The sequence below is a fragment of the Microtus ochrogaster genome, chromosome 5 (genome assembly GCF_000317375.1).
Source record: "Microtus ochrogaster isolate Prairie Vole_2 chromosome 5, MicOch1.0, whole genome shotgun sequence".
Lineage (NCBI taxonomy): Eukaryota > Metazoa > Chordata > Mammalia > Rodentia > Cricetidae > Microtus > Microtus ochrogaster.
In genome coordinates, this window is record NC_022012.1 from 74,727,122 (window position 1) to 74,742,039 (window position 14,918).

General features: G+C 47.5%; 2 protein-coding genes and 1 pseudogene across 6 annotated transcripts in view; 1 reads left to right on the plus strand and 2 right to left on the minus strand.

Moving 5' to 3' along the window:
• Positions 1–1,912, minus strand: part of Ints14 (integrator complex subunit 14) — a 31,065-nt gene extending 29,153 nt beyond the window's left edge. The window contains exons 1-2 of one of the 3 annotated variants that reach the window (XM_026779382.1): positions 1,379–1,410; positions 668–940 (exon numbers count right to left, since the gene is read on the minus strand). The gene's annotated coding sequence lies outside the window, so the exon portion shown is untranslated. Of the gene's footprint in view, positions 1–667; positions 941–1,378; positions 1,411–1,553; positions 1,841–1,877 lie in introns of those variants that run through there. The other 2 variants (XM_026779381.1, XM_013346646.2) reach the window with 2 other exon arrangements.
• A 5,318-nt stretch (positions 1,913–7,230) lies between these two features.
• Positions 7,231–8,145, minus strand: LOC102001150 (annotated as a pseudogene).
• A 4,383-nt stretch (positions 8,146–12,528) lies between these two features.
• Positions 12,529–14,918, plus strand: part of Slc24a1 (solute carrier family 24 member 1) — a 26,554-nt gene continuing 24,164 nt past the window's right edge. For all 3 annotated transcript variants that reach the window (XM_005347772.2, XM_013346492.2, XM_013346491.2), the window contains exon 1: positions 12,529–14,340. In XM_005347772.2, the coding sequence (XP_005347829.1) occupies positions 12,529–14,340 (1,812 nt within the window). The remainder of the gene's footprint in view (positions 14,341–14,918) is intronic.

A 14,918-nucleotide genomic window follows, 5' to 3' on the forward strand; every position in this document is an offset into this window, starting at 1 on the left:
GAAGTAGGAGCAGGTGCCCAGTAGAGTCCAGAGGAGGGTGTTGGATCCCCTGGAGCTGGAGTTACAGGTGGTTGTGAGCTGCCTAATGTGGGTGCTAAGAGCTTAACTCAGGTCCTCCAGAAGTGTTCTTAACCCATGAGCCACTCCAGCCTCACATTGAAATATGTATCCCTCTCTCTGCCTCATTAAACAATGCATGGTAAACATACCCACCCTTAGGGAGATGGCATGGCCTCACCACCCATTACCTTACTGCCCTGATTTGCTATATACTAGCATTTTTCTAATTTCCACCCTGCAGAACTCTGTTCTGAAGAGCAGCTCCAAGAAAAATGAGTTCAGAACTGTATTAGTGAGCTAAGGGTGAGGATCACAATAGGGTTTGTCTACTAATGTCTACTCAGAGCTACATCTGCTCAACAGATACCTGATCCTAACTAATGAACTACCCCAATCACAACATACACCTTTCATTCATTAGCAAAATACATTAAAAATTTTAACCCCGTGACCAGAGTTACACCTCCTTTCTTCTTATTTTAGCAGAGACACCCATGATTCCTGCACTTTGCTAGGTTATGGTTTATCCAGATCTTGTGGTCATATTTATACATGAAGGCCTTTATGCTTTTGAAAAGTGGAAGGTCATGGGGAATACTGCCCTCACCTCTTAGAAGGGGAAACAGATAACTCATCAGGTACCAACAAGCACTTCTAGTCCACGAAATCTGCTGTCAGCACTGCAATGGGTGACCAACTCTGAGAACACCTGAGAAGCTGGCTCTTTCTCTTGTCTGAGGCATGTGTGTCAGATCCCAAGTGCAACGCCCTCTGCCGTGGCCAACTTGTGGCAATCCAATTTTGTACCCAGATTGTAAGCACTGGGATAGAAGAAAGAATGGAACGTTCCTGAAGGCTGGTTCACTCGAGTAGTCTAAACCTAGTTAACAATAAAAAAAAAAAATTAAACCTCTGCCTACTAGCTTCACTTTTGAGATAACACGATGTATTTCTCACTTGGATTGACTCTGATCTTCAAGTTTGCCCGCACAGCCTGCCACCGTTCCAGTTTAGTTTCGGATAACTAAGGGTCTTCTTTCTCCTGATGATACACCCTCGCCACCCGACTGCTCTAAAAGTCAACAACTATATTTATAGTTCTACCCTGAAGGGGTCAATTAGCCCATCCACAGCAATTGGAGTTTCAGGAGTCTCCCTCCCAAAACGTGATTCCACTTCAGTTTCTAAGTGCACATTCGGTTTTCCTGTCACCCTGACTTGCCCTATAGGACTGAGTTCTCAGATGATTAGTCTCTGAATGAATGGCCTAAAATACAGCATCCTTCATTTGGATTGCAACTGGAGAACAGACTTTTACCTCTATTTTTTTGTTGTTGGGTTTTTTGAGACAGGGTTTTCTGTAGTTTTAGAGCCAGTCCTGGAACTAGCTCTTGTAGACCAGGCTGGCCTCGAACTCAAAGAGCTTCACCTGCCTCTGCCTCCCGAGCGCTGGGATTAAAGGCGTGAGCCATCACCGCCCGGCAGAATTTTACCTTTAAAAAGAGCCCAAAACATTAGTTGGGGAAAGAGGAGATGGAACTCTCAGGGGCCAGGGACGGAAGTCTGTCAGGAGTAGAGGGAACACAGGAGGCCTGGCTCCGGCGCGAAATCCGACTGTTTACCAGAGCCGCGCTGAAGACCCGGGCCACACGGAAGGGAGGCCGGGAGCAGGCCCGGGGAGCCAGCGCCCAGAGACGGCCACCCCGCTTAGGCGGCAGCGAAGGCTCGTCGCCCGCCCGCTGCCGTTTCTCCTTCACCCCGTCTCCGGTAACCCCAACCAGCAACAAAACCCTCAGCCCACTGCTTCCCGGACTTACCCGGAGCGCATCTCCAGCGTCGGTCCGTCCGCTTAAACCTTCCGCCCGCGCGCCACAGCCAGAACTTAAGGGCCGCGCCACACAAGGGAACCCGGAGTCTGCGGACAGCGCGGCCTAGGCGGGGCTTCCAGACCGCCGGAGCTGGGCTGTAGCTCGCTTGGGACGCTAAGGGGCGCATCATCCCCGCCTCTGGACCACAGAGCCCAATTTCTAATGAAGCAGAATCTTGTTCAGTTCTGGACCTTCCCTCCTTCTCTTACCCCATTCTCTGTTTACTTTCCCCCATCTGCCTCTACCTCGCGGTCTCTGTAGACCCCTCCTGGCCAGTCTCGGACTCTTTCTGTCATAGCTTTTGTTTCTTCAGAATTCTCAAGCACATCCTCTGCGCAAAAGACAGAAAGCTCTTCCTACTCTTAAGAGCAGCAATTCCGGGTGGGTGGTGGCACACACCTTTAATTCCAGCACTCGGGAGGCGGAGACAGGAGGATCTCTGTGAGTTCGAGACTAGCCAGCCTGGTCTACAGAGCAAGTTCCAGGACAGGCTCCCAAACTACAGAGAAACCCTGTCTTGAAAAGCAAACACAAACAAACAAACCAACAAAAGTTGTAATTCCCGGCTGAGTGCTCAGACTAAGCACCTGGCTGACCTGAGCCTGTTTTGTATTGAGGTCTTAGCTCCCCTCAGAACATACATAGTCCATGGTATTTCCCTACCCTGTCTTTGAGACAGGCGGGGGCGTGGCTCGGTTAGTTATTACTTCTGAGTGTCTAAGGCGTGCTGAGGGGTTTGCATTTCAGCTTCCTTTTAAGGTTTCATGGGCCCCTGCCTGCTCCTCTGTCCCCCGGATGTCCCAGCATAGTATGTGACTCAGGAAGATCCTTAGGGGATTGGAGGTTGAGGTGGGCAAAAGGTGACTTGCTGGAACCCAGGGAGTGCCAGTTAGTGGTAGGTAGTGGATGCTAGCAGGCATCCTGGGTAGTTCTGGTTCAAAGAGCAATGCTTCACAAGACTAGTGACAAGTGAAAACACAGAACTCCCAGAAGGCCTTAGGCATAGGACCTTTTCTTTTCGCTTGTGGTTGCAAGTGGGCTAAGGGAGGAAGACTCTTAGAACTGACTTGACACAACTTGTTCTGTGGGAGAGAGTGTGGGTCAAGTTGCTTGTTGTTCTTTCCTGCTTCCTCTCTTCTATTAGAGGTGGCAAACAAAGCCACATCAGACTCTGGGAATATCTTCACCAGTATCAAGGCACACAGCCTGCAGTCTTAGCTCCCATTTGCTTAAGAACACCTTTCTGCAACCTCGCTGGTCTCAACCTAAGACCGTGTTCTGTTTGAGCAGGCACGGGGCTCTAGGTAAGTAAGCTTGATTACCTAGCCCTATTTTTTTTCAATCTCCTCCTTTCAGGAGGGATCTGGCCAAGACTGTGCAGGCAGCAGAGTTATCTGTCTAGATGCCCCAGTGTGTTGATGATTCAGCCAGCTGAGATACATGGTCTTGTTTATTACCTTAAAGTCTAAACTTAAGTTTATCCATTTGCTCGTTGCCAATCATCTGATGGGTGGTAAGATTTTTGCCCTAGTTCTGCTGAACAACTGGCCTTTCAGAGACTTAGAAAAGAAAAGATCAGTTTATTAAAATTGATGATAAAGACAGAACTATCGCCGGGTGGTGGTGGCACACACTTTTAATCCCAGCACTCTGGAGGAAGAGGAAGGGGACTCTGTGAGTTTGAGGCCAGTCTGGTCTACAGAGTTCCAGGACAGGCTCCAAAGCTATAGAGAAACCCTGTCTCAAAAAAACAAAAAGCAAACAAACAAAACAGAACTATCAAGAGGAGACAGGGTAACTTAGGACAACCATTACATGTTTTAGAGATTTTTTTTCCTTTTTAGTGGAGATCCATTGAAAACCAGAAGGTTTTTCAGCGAATATAAAATCAGAGAACACTGGGGAAAGGGTCAGAGTGAGTCAAAGGAGACTTCCAAGCTTTAACCGACTGATAAGTCTCTTTTTCCCGTCTGAAAGGCCCCCTGTCTTTATATGCTCCCACACACACTTTAAAGGAAACCAGTAAGTACCACCCCCTTTGTGATTCTCATCCCCTTATTTCCTGATTTGAAACATTAAACTTCTGTGACCCAGGCTTTGAAGGTGGAGTGGTTGGGTCATGATGTGATAAAATGAAAGTTAGTGTCAGATCTTGAGCTATTCTCAGGGACTAGGTTTTGGGGCTCACAGGGAGTTCTAGATACCCAGTTTTCTAGGGGCACTTGTTGAAAATGTAGCTTCCTGCACCCTGTGAACTGGACTGGAATTTCAGGGTTTGTTCACTAAGTTCTTAGGTTTTTCTTCTACAGAGAGAAGGGTAAGTAGCAAGTACAGAAAAAGTGGAAAGAAAGGGAGGGGCTCACTTCCCCTTTCCATTCTTCCCTACTCTCTTGCACGTGTGCTAACCCTTTACCTTCCTGCTGCCTCCACCCTGGCCCCAACCCACTTTTAAGTCTTGTCCAAGCTCCACGCTTGCCCTCTAATCCAGTTTTTCGTCCCACTGTTCCCCCAAAGTAGAAGTCTAGTGAAATATGAGATATGGCCCTTCTCAAAACAACAACAACAACAACAACAACAATAACAACAACAACAACAAACCACACAACACCTCTTCCAGAAGTCTGGAGGCAGAGATGTTGCTCAGCTGGTAGAGCACTTGCTTAGTTTAGTATGCACAAAGCCCTGGGTTCGATGCCAGCCGTCCTGCATCAGCAAGGCTCACTGGAACTTTCCTGCAATCCCAGCACTCAAGAACTGGAGGCCAGAGGTTCAGAAATTCAACTACATATGAACTTGTTAACTTCAAGGCCAGTCTGGTCTACATGAAACCTCATCTTTAAAAAAAAAAAACAAAAAACCCAGCATGGTGCTGCATACACCTTCAGTCTCAGCACGTGGGAGATGAACATATAGATCTCTGGTTTCCAGAAAAGTCTACTCTACATGTTGAGTTCAGGCTAGCCAGGGATACATAATGAGACTTCCTCCCCCCCCCCCAAAAAAAGACAAGAACCACACAAAGATGGAGGAATACCATAATAAATCCCTCTTCACCCAATTTCTACTCTTGATCTTCACTCATTTACATCTCAACCTACCTCTTCCCAATATAATATTTTGGTAGAGATAACATAACATTTCTTCTAGAAACATTTTGGTATCTATCTCTAAAACATAAGGATTTTTTTTTATCGTGTGTGATCATGTGTGTGTGTGTGTGTGTGAGTGTGCACACGCGCGCTGTATGCATGTTCTTATGAGTGCATGTGGAACTGAGGCTCCAGGGTGATGTCAGGAATTTTCCTCAGTTGCTCTCCACCTTATTCTACTTGAGGCATGGTCTCTCAATCAAGTACAGGTCTCACCATTTGGCTAGTCTGCTAGGCAACTTGCTCAGTGTATCCCATTTTGATTTTACAGAAGAAAGAAGAGGCTGCAGAGACCAGCAGAGGGCGTCAGATCCCCGGGTACTGGAGTTAAAGATGGTTGTGAGCTGCCATGTGGATGTTCAGAACCAATTCTGTCTTCTGGAAGACCAGCCAGTATTCTTTGTTTTTGTTTTTGTTTTTGTTTTTGTTTTTGTTTTTGTTTTTCGAGATACCAGCCAGTATTCTTAACCACTGAGCCATCTCTCCAATCCCCCTGAATAAGAACTTAAAAAAAAACATAATTATACTGCTACAATCAAATTTAAAATGACAATAAATCTCTAATATCCTTGAGTCAGCTTTCAAACATCCAGTAATCTCAACCATTACACTTTTTTGTGATTTTTTTTGAGACAGGGTTTCTCTGTGTAGCCCTAGCTGTCCTGGAACTAGCTCTGTAGACCAGGCTGGCCTCGAACTCACAGAGATCCTCCTGCCTTTGTCTCCTGAGTGCTGGGATTAAAGGTGTGCACCACCATTGCCCAGCAACATTTTACTTTTTGTTTTTGTTTTGATTTGTTTCTTTGGATCATGATTAGTACCTAAACACTGAAGTCTTTGTATGCATGAGGCATGCACGTGTGTGAGTGCACGCAAGGGTGAAGGTTAGAAGTTGACACACGATGGCTTCCTCAGTTGCCCTCTGTGTAATTATTTTCAGATACTGTCACTCCAAAGTCTGGCTGACTAATGCGCTCCCAGAAGACATTTACCTGTTGCTGTCTCTCCGGTTCTGGGGTTATAGGTTTGTATTATCACATAGTATTTTTATATTGTGGCTGGGGATCCAAATCTGGGTCCTCATCCTTGTGGAGCAAGCACTTTACAACCGGATCTACCCAGCCCCCAAACACTGAAACTGTTGCTCTGCCTCTGGAAACTCTAACTCTAGGTCTCCCCCTCTGTGTCTCTTCTCTTTTCACGAAGAAACTGTGGCCTCTTTCTTTTAATTGTCCTCAAATCCTCTTTCAGTCTTTTTCCGAGCATTTGAGAAAGTGACAAAGCTTCTCTCTATTCTAAAGTCACAGCAAGATTCACCAAACAAAGAAAAGCTTTCATATGTTTTCTATCCCAATGAACTTCTTTGCTTTGCAAACAGGAGCTTGCCTTATCCACCACTGGATGCTCACCCCGCCCCTGCCCCCCAGTCTCATGTGATGCTGGAAAGAAGACAGGCGGAAAGTAGAGGGGTCTTTTGCGGGCAAAGTCAGAGGGAAAAGCAGAGAAAAATGAATGGGTACCACATTTCTGTAAGAAAAAGAACTGAATTTCTTTCCCTGGGACATTCTTTTTTGAAAAGTGTCTTAAAGTCTGCATTTTTAAAGACCCTTGTGATCTTGTCTCTTACCCACCTAGTCAGTCTGGCTACTCAGTCCTGTAAAACCTCGATAGCGTCTTTAAGAGAACAAGTACATAAAGCAAAATAAAAGACTGCACAGATGACTCGGTGGTTATAACCAGAGCACTGGTTACTCTTCCAGAGGATTTGGCTTCAAGTCTCAGCACCCACATCAGGCAGCTCACAATCTCCTGTAAATTCAGCTCCAGGGAATTTGGATCCCTTCTGGCCTCCGTCAGCACCACCCCACAGGTGACATACACTCACACATACACATGATTACAAACAAAAGAAGTCTTTAAATTTTTTTAAAGCAAAATAAACAAAACCCTTAAAGATTTCTTTTTTGTCAGCAATATTCTTTAATATGCAAACCTCTCAATCTTTTAGTCTCGTTTTTTTTTAACCAAGAGTATCTTTCATAGGTTTAATTTATTTAAAAAAATTCTATAAAAAGAAAGACAAAAACTCTGAGCATTCTGGAGTCTGTACATTTGCCCTTTTTTTCTCGGTTCTTTAGAGAGCACGATGCTGCTCAGCGGGCTTTGCTCTTCCTCTTCTGTCTTGCTCGTTTTCCCGGGTGCTTATTTGCCTCTCTCTTGCCAGGCTTCCTGGGGAGCTTGCCGTGAGCCACTTTGGCTAGGAAGCTGGAGATATCATCATAGCTCTCTTTCTTCTTTCCACCAAAACCAAAGTTCTTTCTGGTTTTTGTACCGTTGTTTGGCATTGGGCCCTTTACTCATCTTCTGGCTCTTAGTTCTGGCTTTTGCACCACATTCAGCAGGCTTCTGATTCCCCTCAAGGGAATCCAGCTTATCAGAGAAGTCTCTCAGGTATTTCTTGATGGCATTCATCATATGTGCTTTCTCCCACTATCTCTTCTGGAGGACCTCAGTCTGCACTTTTTTCCCGTATTTCCTAAGCGCTCGAAGTTGTGTGGCCTTTTCAGATTTTTCCATGACAGCCTGTTTAGTCTGCAGCTACTGTCGAATCATGTGCATCTGCTGATCTGACCTGGCCATTTCTGCAAAATAATTAATAATCAGTGGGTCATTTGGTGGGGACTTGGAGCTAATGAAGTCTGGGTGATACTGCCAGCTGCAGCTTGGGCCCACTGGTAGAAACTCATTTCCCTCTGGAAGTCATCTTCTGGATTGACACCTTTCTTCTGCTACTTGTTCTGGAGTGTTGGCTGAGTTTCACTGACTTCCGGCATTGGACCCAGGGTCAAGTCAAGCCTTTCAACCCACCCCAGATCCCGTTTGAATTCAGCCAAACACTGCTTCAGACCATTCTCCTCATTTACCGCCTTCTTCGGCCTCTCTAGCACAACACTGAGGCCTGGCTTCGGGAGTTCGTGGGAAAAAAAAAACAAAACGCATTCTGCAACTCCTGGTCTGAGACCAGGGATGACTCCGATTCTATCAGAGAGCCAAGGAGTGTCCATCTTGAGGCCACCTACCCTGCGGGGTGCGCCTGCTGTTCCACATGCCCTGAAGACACACCAGAGCCAGCAACGTCTCCACTCACCTCTTAAAGATTTATTTTATGTGTACGAGTATTTAGCCTGCATGTGTGTAAACGGAGACTGCCTCTTCGTTCCTGGCCACCCAGACCCAAATAATCACATAGAAACTATATTAATTACAATAGTGCTTGGCCAATGGCTCAAGCATATTCCTAGCTAGCTCTTATATCTTAAATTAACCGACTTCTATTAATCTATGTATCAACACCAGGCTGTGGCCTACTGGTAAAGTTGTGGCGTCTTTTTCCTTCTGCAGCTACATGACGTTTGCCTGACTCCACCTTCTTTCCTCCTCTATCTCTGCTTGGACTTCCCACCTTGCTATATTCTGCCCTGCCATAGGCCTGTAGATTAAGTTCAGTCTCTTAATTCTTTTGAGTGGTTTGACACTGGGGCATTTCTCAGTGTGTCATTTGTCCTCTGGGTAGCCCCATCCTGGGCACTCTCCACTAACGCTGCCTGGAACTGCTAGAACTCATTTCTGTTGCCCAGGCCTAAAGGCAGTTGAGATTGCAGCCCTTGCTGGATTGTGTCCACTCTCCCCAGGGTGATTAATTATAGAGTTGGGATCTGTCTTAGTTGCTTTTCTATTGCTGTGAAGACACCATGACCAAGGCAACTTATAAAAGAGTTTATTGGGGGCTTATGGTTTCAGAGCGTTGGTTAGAGTTCGTGATAATTATGGTAAGGAGCATGGCAACAGTCAGACAGGCAAGATGCCGGAGCAGTAGCTGAGAGCTTAGATCCATGAGAGAGAGAGAGAGAGAGAGAGAGAGAGAGAGAGAGATATGTTTACTTCCATGAGACTAAGACAGAAGGAACTAGAGGCATTTCCATCAAGTAGGATGTTGAGGACATGAGAGGAAGGAATCTCTTTCTGGGGGTTTTCTTCTCCCCTGAATGCTCTGTGTCACGTAAGTAACACTTTAAGATAGAAGAAGTTCCAGCGGAAACAAAAACTCACTTCATCAATTAATTGTATTCTCTTCTCCGTCTCTGCAGGCCAGAGGGAACTCCGAAGAGAGGAAAAGTGGAGGCCGCCTTCCTTCCCGAGGCACAGGCATTCAGTGTTACTGCAGGACACAGAGATCTGCTGGCTCTTCTGGCGGCGGTGGTGCCACCTCAGGGTTTGGCAGAGGTAGCCGTTTCCCTTTCACACTTCTGGGCTACTTAGGGTGACATGGGACAGAGGTGAGGCGGGGAGGGATTACCTGCTATTTCGGATTACAGCAGAAGCTACTCACGGATGTGCAGAAAATGAGGAAAGTAGACAGTCAGTAAATACTAGGCAGAGTCAGCCGGAACATGGCTGTTTTACCCGAGTTCCACTGTGATTGGCTCTGAGTGGTGACCTAGAGGTGCAAGAAGCTCAGGAAGCCAACATCTTAGGTACCTTGTGATGTTTAGGCATGATCCCCCGAGGATTTCCTTTTGGCTTAATAAAATACATTCCGCTTGCAAAATGCTTTCAAATTTGCAAAGTACTTTTGCTCCAGTCCCTCCGTTTCAACTCTGGTTTTCATGCTCTCCCCCATAGGTAGGGCGGGTGTTAATGTCTCCACCTGTCTCCACACTTAGATTATGGTTTGACTCACAGCCTGGAGCCTGGTGCTGAAGTCTTCTGATCTCTTAAGCCCCAGGCACTTTCCCTTGGTTTCCTCAGAGGACTTTCTGCTTCTATCCATGTTTTTCCTCCCACCTAAGGATGGAAGCCCTAAATGGCGTCTAATTCCCATAGCTTTAGTAATAAATTTGAGACATTCCCTTACTGCCTCTTGTGGGGGGGGGTCCCATGAAGAGTCTACTCTGTGTCCCTGGTAAAAGGTCTACCCCCTCAGGCTTCTTCTGAGGCGCTGGGACCCAGAACTTGTTCAATGCCCCATAAGCTTCTTAGAGGAGCCTGGTATTAGCCAGGATTGGATATTCTTCCCCTGACATGCCCTTCATCCTCGACCCTAGGGAGCTGGGGGTAGGAGAATGGGGTGTTCCCCATGGTCCAGCTTCACACCCACTCTTCGAGACCATGGATTCTGACAAGTTTCCAGAACTTGGAAGGCGCAGATGTCGAAGTCTGAAGGTAAACGGTGTGCTTAGGAAGAGGGCAGCCGGAGTGCCAGCTCAGTTCTCCTCCTCATGCACAGGGGAAGGAGAGGGGCCCTCCAGACTTTCTCTAGGAAGTAGTATGGGCTGGCTGCATAGTGCTGAGTTCAAGGCCAGGGGCAGGGTGCTGGAGGAAGATAGGGAAAGGCCAGGGGAACCCAGGACAAAGGAGGACGCTCATTTATTCCCACCACTCTGGTGGTTCTGCTTTTATATCGTAGGCCGGCACCTTGGCACTTCCAGTTAGTGTTGTTTACAAAACTGCTGGGTGATACACTGCAGGTTCATGTCTGGGCCCCTTGGAGTGGTGTGAAGCTACGTGAATCACACCTCTTCTCCTCTCGGGGGGCCTCCCAGGGGGAGCGCTAGAGGACAGATCCTATGTGTTACTCAGACCACATCGAATGTATTACTACCTTTCACAAATCCAGGCATTTCTAGTAATTGTTGTACAGTACAGTTGGACACAGGTTAGAGTTTTACTGGGTTTTTGCTGGGTTTGGGTCTCAAGACCCTTTATAAAATAAGGTTTCCATGAGGGTCTTTCCCCATGCAGCCTCATATAAAGCTCATAGACTTTGTGTGTTTGGCCTCTCAGAATTCCTGTAACCTCAATGTCATTACTATGTATATGGGCAATATTCTTACAATTAAATTAAATTTAAGTGTGCTTAAATATAGTTCAGTTGGTAGAGTGCTTGCCTAGCACACACGAAGCTCTGGCTCCATTCCCCCAAATCACACAAAGTTGACATGATGGCATAGGCCTATAATCTCATAGAGATGAAGGCAGAAGGAAAAGTTCAAGGTCATCTTTCCCTAAATATTGTGTTCAAAGCCAGTATGGGCTACATTAAATCCTGTCTCAAAAAATTACACTTAAATCAGAGGTGGTGGCACACATATTTAATCCCAGCACTTGGGAGGCAGAGGAAGGTGGATCTCTAGGAGTTCAAGGCCAGCCTGGTTTACAGATGGAGTTCTCAGACAGCCAGAGCTACACAGAGAAACCCTACCTTGAAAAACAAACCAAAGTAAACAAACAAAAATTATGTTTAAAATGTTACAGCATACACATGGTAAAAGACAAACTAGTTGAAAGTATAGTGAAAATTAAGTCTCCCTTTGACCATGGTCCCATTTCCCTTCTGCAGATGTCCTTCCAGAACTCATATACATAGGACCTGACAGGCACATATCCATGTCACAGCTGAGACACTAAGGTCACTTACCCAGGATGACACGGCTGGCAGGCAGCAGAGCTGAGAGTCCTGGCCTTTGGCTCCATTTCTCATTTTCCTTCTACCATCCCACATCGTTCTGTAAGAAGCCCAAGACTTTTATGCTTTGTCCTCTCTGGATGAGGCAGTAGAAGCGTTTTAAGAGTCCCAAACAAGGGGTTAGAGATAGGAGTACTACTGACTGCTCTCCCAGAGGACCCGAGTTCAATTCCCGGCACCCACATGGCAGCTCACAACTGTCTGTGACTCCAGTTCCAGGAGATCTGGCATCTTTACACAGATATATATGAAGGCAAAACACCAGTACACATAGAATAAAAATAAGTCAATTATATAAAGAAAAGAGTCCCAAACAAATCTCAACCCCCAACAGCGAAAACCAGCAGCATGAGCACACAGAGCTGCACTTGACTTACTGTCCACAGTGATGCCATTCACTGCTTTCTCTTGCTATCTGTACGTTAAAGTCATGCCTGCCTAGCTCCTTCTCGCCTTGGAGAAGCTGAGGTCTGTGGCCGGGGCCCCAGTTATGGATGTCTGAGTTTGGCTTGGCCCTGAGGAGGTGCAGGGAGTGCAAGAAAGATATGGGAGAATCCAAAAAGCTCACCTGAGCTCAGGCAGAAGCCTGGATGGCTGGCATGTCCCCAGCGTGAGAATACTCTCTTCTGAGAGCAGGCATTGCACCTGGAATGGAGGGCAGGGGTGGTTCGCTCCTGCAGAACAAGAGCTCCCACCACAAGGCTCTCTGTGGGATACTTTGTGTCCCTGGGACACTTTTCTAGGTGAGAGAGTTCTAGATCCCAGCAGAAGGCAAATAATTTCTCTTGTTCTAGGTTTGTGGATACCTCCTGGCTGGGTTTCATGGCGAAATTCTTTTCTGATTATCAACACGGATCCCAGAGCAGCCTCTGCCTCTCTCTGGACAGAATGAAAGGCCAACTGTAACCAGACATAACTGACCATCATGGGGAAACTGATCAGATTGGGGACACAGGAGAGGCGGATATTCCGACGACCAAAGAGGCTTCAGTGGAGTCGCCTCCTTTTTCTCCTGGGAATGTTGATCATTGGTTCCACCTATCAGCACCTGAGGAGACCCCAGAACCCTCTCTCAAGGTGGACAAAAGTCTCTGCCCAGCAGCCTATTAAATTGGCCAGCAGGGATCTCCCTAGTGATGAGATGACAGTGGTGGGCAGTGACACTCCAGAGGCTAGCTCTGAAGTGGATGGTGAGATGCTAGCACCCCAAAATACAGTAATCAGGGATGAAACAACACCTAGCATAACAATGGAGGATACCCCTAACCCACCCAGAACAACCCAAATCACCCCAACATCACCAAAGAATAATTATAGCCCTATAGCAGCTGGCACAGAAAGAAGAAAGGAAAACACTCCACCCACACCTAGCAGAGCATCAAACCACTTCATCTCAACTTCAGGCAGAGAGAGAATAAAAAGCTATGCCCTAATACCCAGGGGAGAAAGGAGAAACTCCATCCCAGCTCAATCCAGGGAAAAGGGAAGGAAGTTTACCTCATCCCCAGGGGGTGCACCATCTGCTACCACCCCCACAACAACAGAGAAAGACAGCAAAACCATGGCAACTTATAGGCTGTGGGAGACCAGACTGCCCAAGAGAACAATGAAAGAAAACACTGCAGTTTCTCTCAAGAGAGTGGTTCTGAACACCCCGACTTCCTTAACACATGAAGTAGAAACAAGCCTCTTGACTTCTCCAAGTTTGGTGGCAGAGAATGCCCTGGGAAGTCCTAGAAGAGAGGAACAGACCAGCTCTATCAGTCCCCAGGGAGCAGTCCCACAGCGCGCCCCAGCCACCTCTGAGGAGCAAGTGACAGTAAGCGCCAGGATGGGTAGTACCCCATCAACCACTGAAGCTTCTGCTGCTGCCTGGAGAATTAGTAATCCCTCATCCAGAACCAGCGCGTCAACCATTAGAATCGCCTCAGCCACCAACAGGGAGCTGGCAAAGAGACCTTCCACAGTACGCAGTGCCCCAGTAACTCCCAAAGTCAAGGCAATGCTGACCACACAGGTCCACCGCTGTGTGGTTGTGGAGCCGGCCCCAGCTGTACCCATGGCCTCATCTCCGAGTGTGACAAACATCCTGTTCCCAGAGGTTCCCAGTTCCAGGCCCTCAGCTTTACCCCCTGACTGGCCAAACCTCCACCCCAAGGCCGAGTACCCCCCAGACCTGTTCAGTGTGGAGGATCGGCGACAGGGCTGGGTGGTCCTGCACATCTTCGGCATGATGTACGTGTTTGTGGCCTTGGCCATTGTGTGTGACGAGTACTTTGTCCCAGCCCTGGGAGTCATCACAGACAAGCTGCAGATCTCTGAGGATGTGGCTGGCGCCACATTCATGGCCGCCGGAGGCTCCGCCCCTGAGCTCTTCACTTCTCTCATTGGTGTCTTTATCTCCCACAGCAATGTGGGTATCGGTACCATTGTGGGCTCTGCTGTGTTCAACATCCTTTTTGTCATCGGCACCTGCGCCGTCTTCTCCAGGGAGATCCTCAATCTCACCTGGTGGCCCTTGTTCCGTGATGTCTCCTTCTACATCCTTGACTTGTCCATGCTCATCGTCTTCTTCCTGGATAGCCTCATTGCCTGGTGGGAGAGCCTGCTGCTGCTGCTGGCCTACGCTCTCTATGTGTTCACCATGAAGTGGAACAAGCAGATTGAGCTTTGGGTGAAAGAGCAGCTCAGCAGGAGGCCAGTAGCCAAGGTCATGGCCCTGGGGAGCCTCAACAAGGTAAGGCGGTCTGGCTGCAGCTTTCCCAGGCCTCTTGGTGTGAGGGAGGACAGGGAGAATTAAGTACCACAGAGTAGAAAGAGCAAGACTGCAGGAGACAGCTGCTGCACTTCCCTGGCTGTTCATTTGTTCACAGTGTGTCTAAACCCTGCTGTTAGCCAGTGTGGCGGTGACTCTTCCCCAGTCATCCAAGACACCAGTTATGATTGTGATCCTTATTTTCAGAAAAGAAATTGGAGCAGGAAGAAAAGTTAAAGTTTTCATCCAGGGTCACACAGCAGGCAGAGGAGTCACGGTCTGAACCCAGATTGATCTGCTCAGGTGTGTGGGAATGACATTTGAGTCAGCTTCAGAGAAAGAAGAGACACTAGGATATCAGGCGGGGGAAATGATCTCATCCATGCACACAGAGTTCAGGGTTAGGGATGTTCCAGTATGTTTGTTCACAGGTTGGACTGGGAGAAGAGGGTAGCTTAGTGGAGTCTGGGGAGGGAGATTCCCTACTTCACCTTAACGTTGGCTGTGAGGATAGCTCCACCCACTGACAAGCCAGCCCTCAGGCATAGCTCTCACTTCGC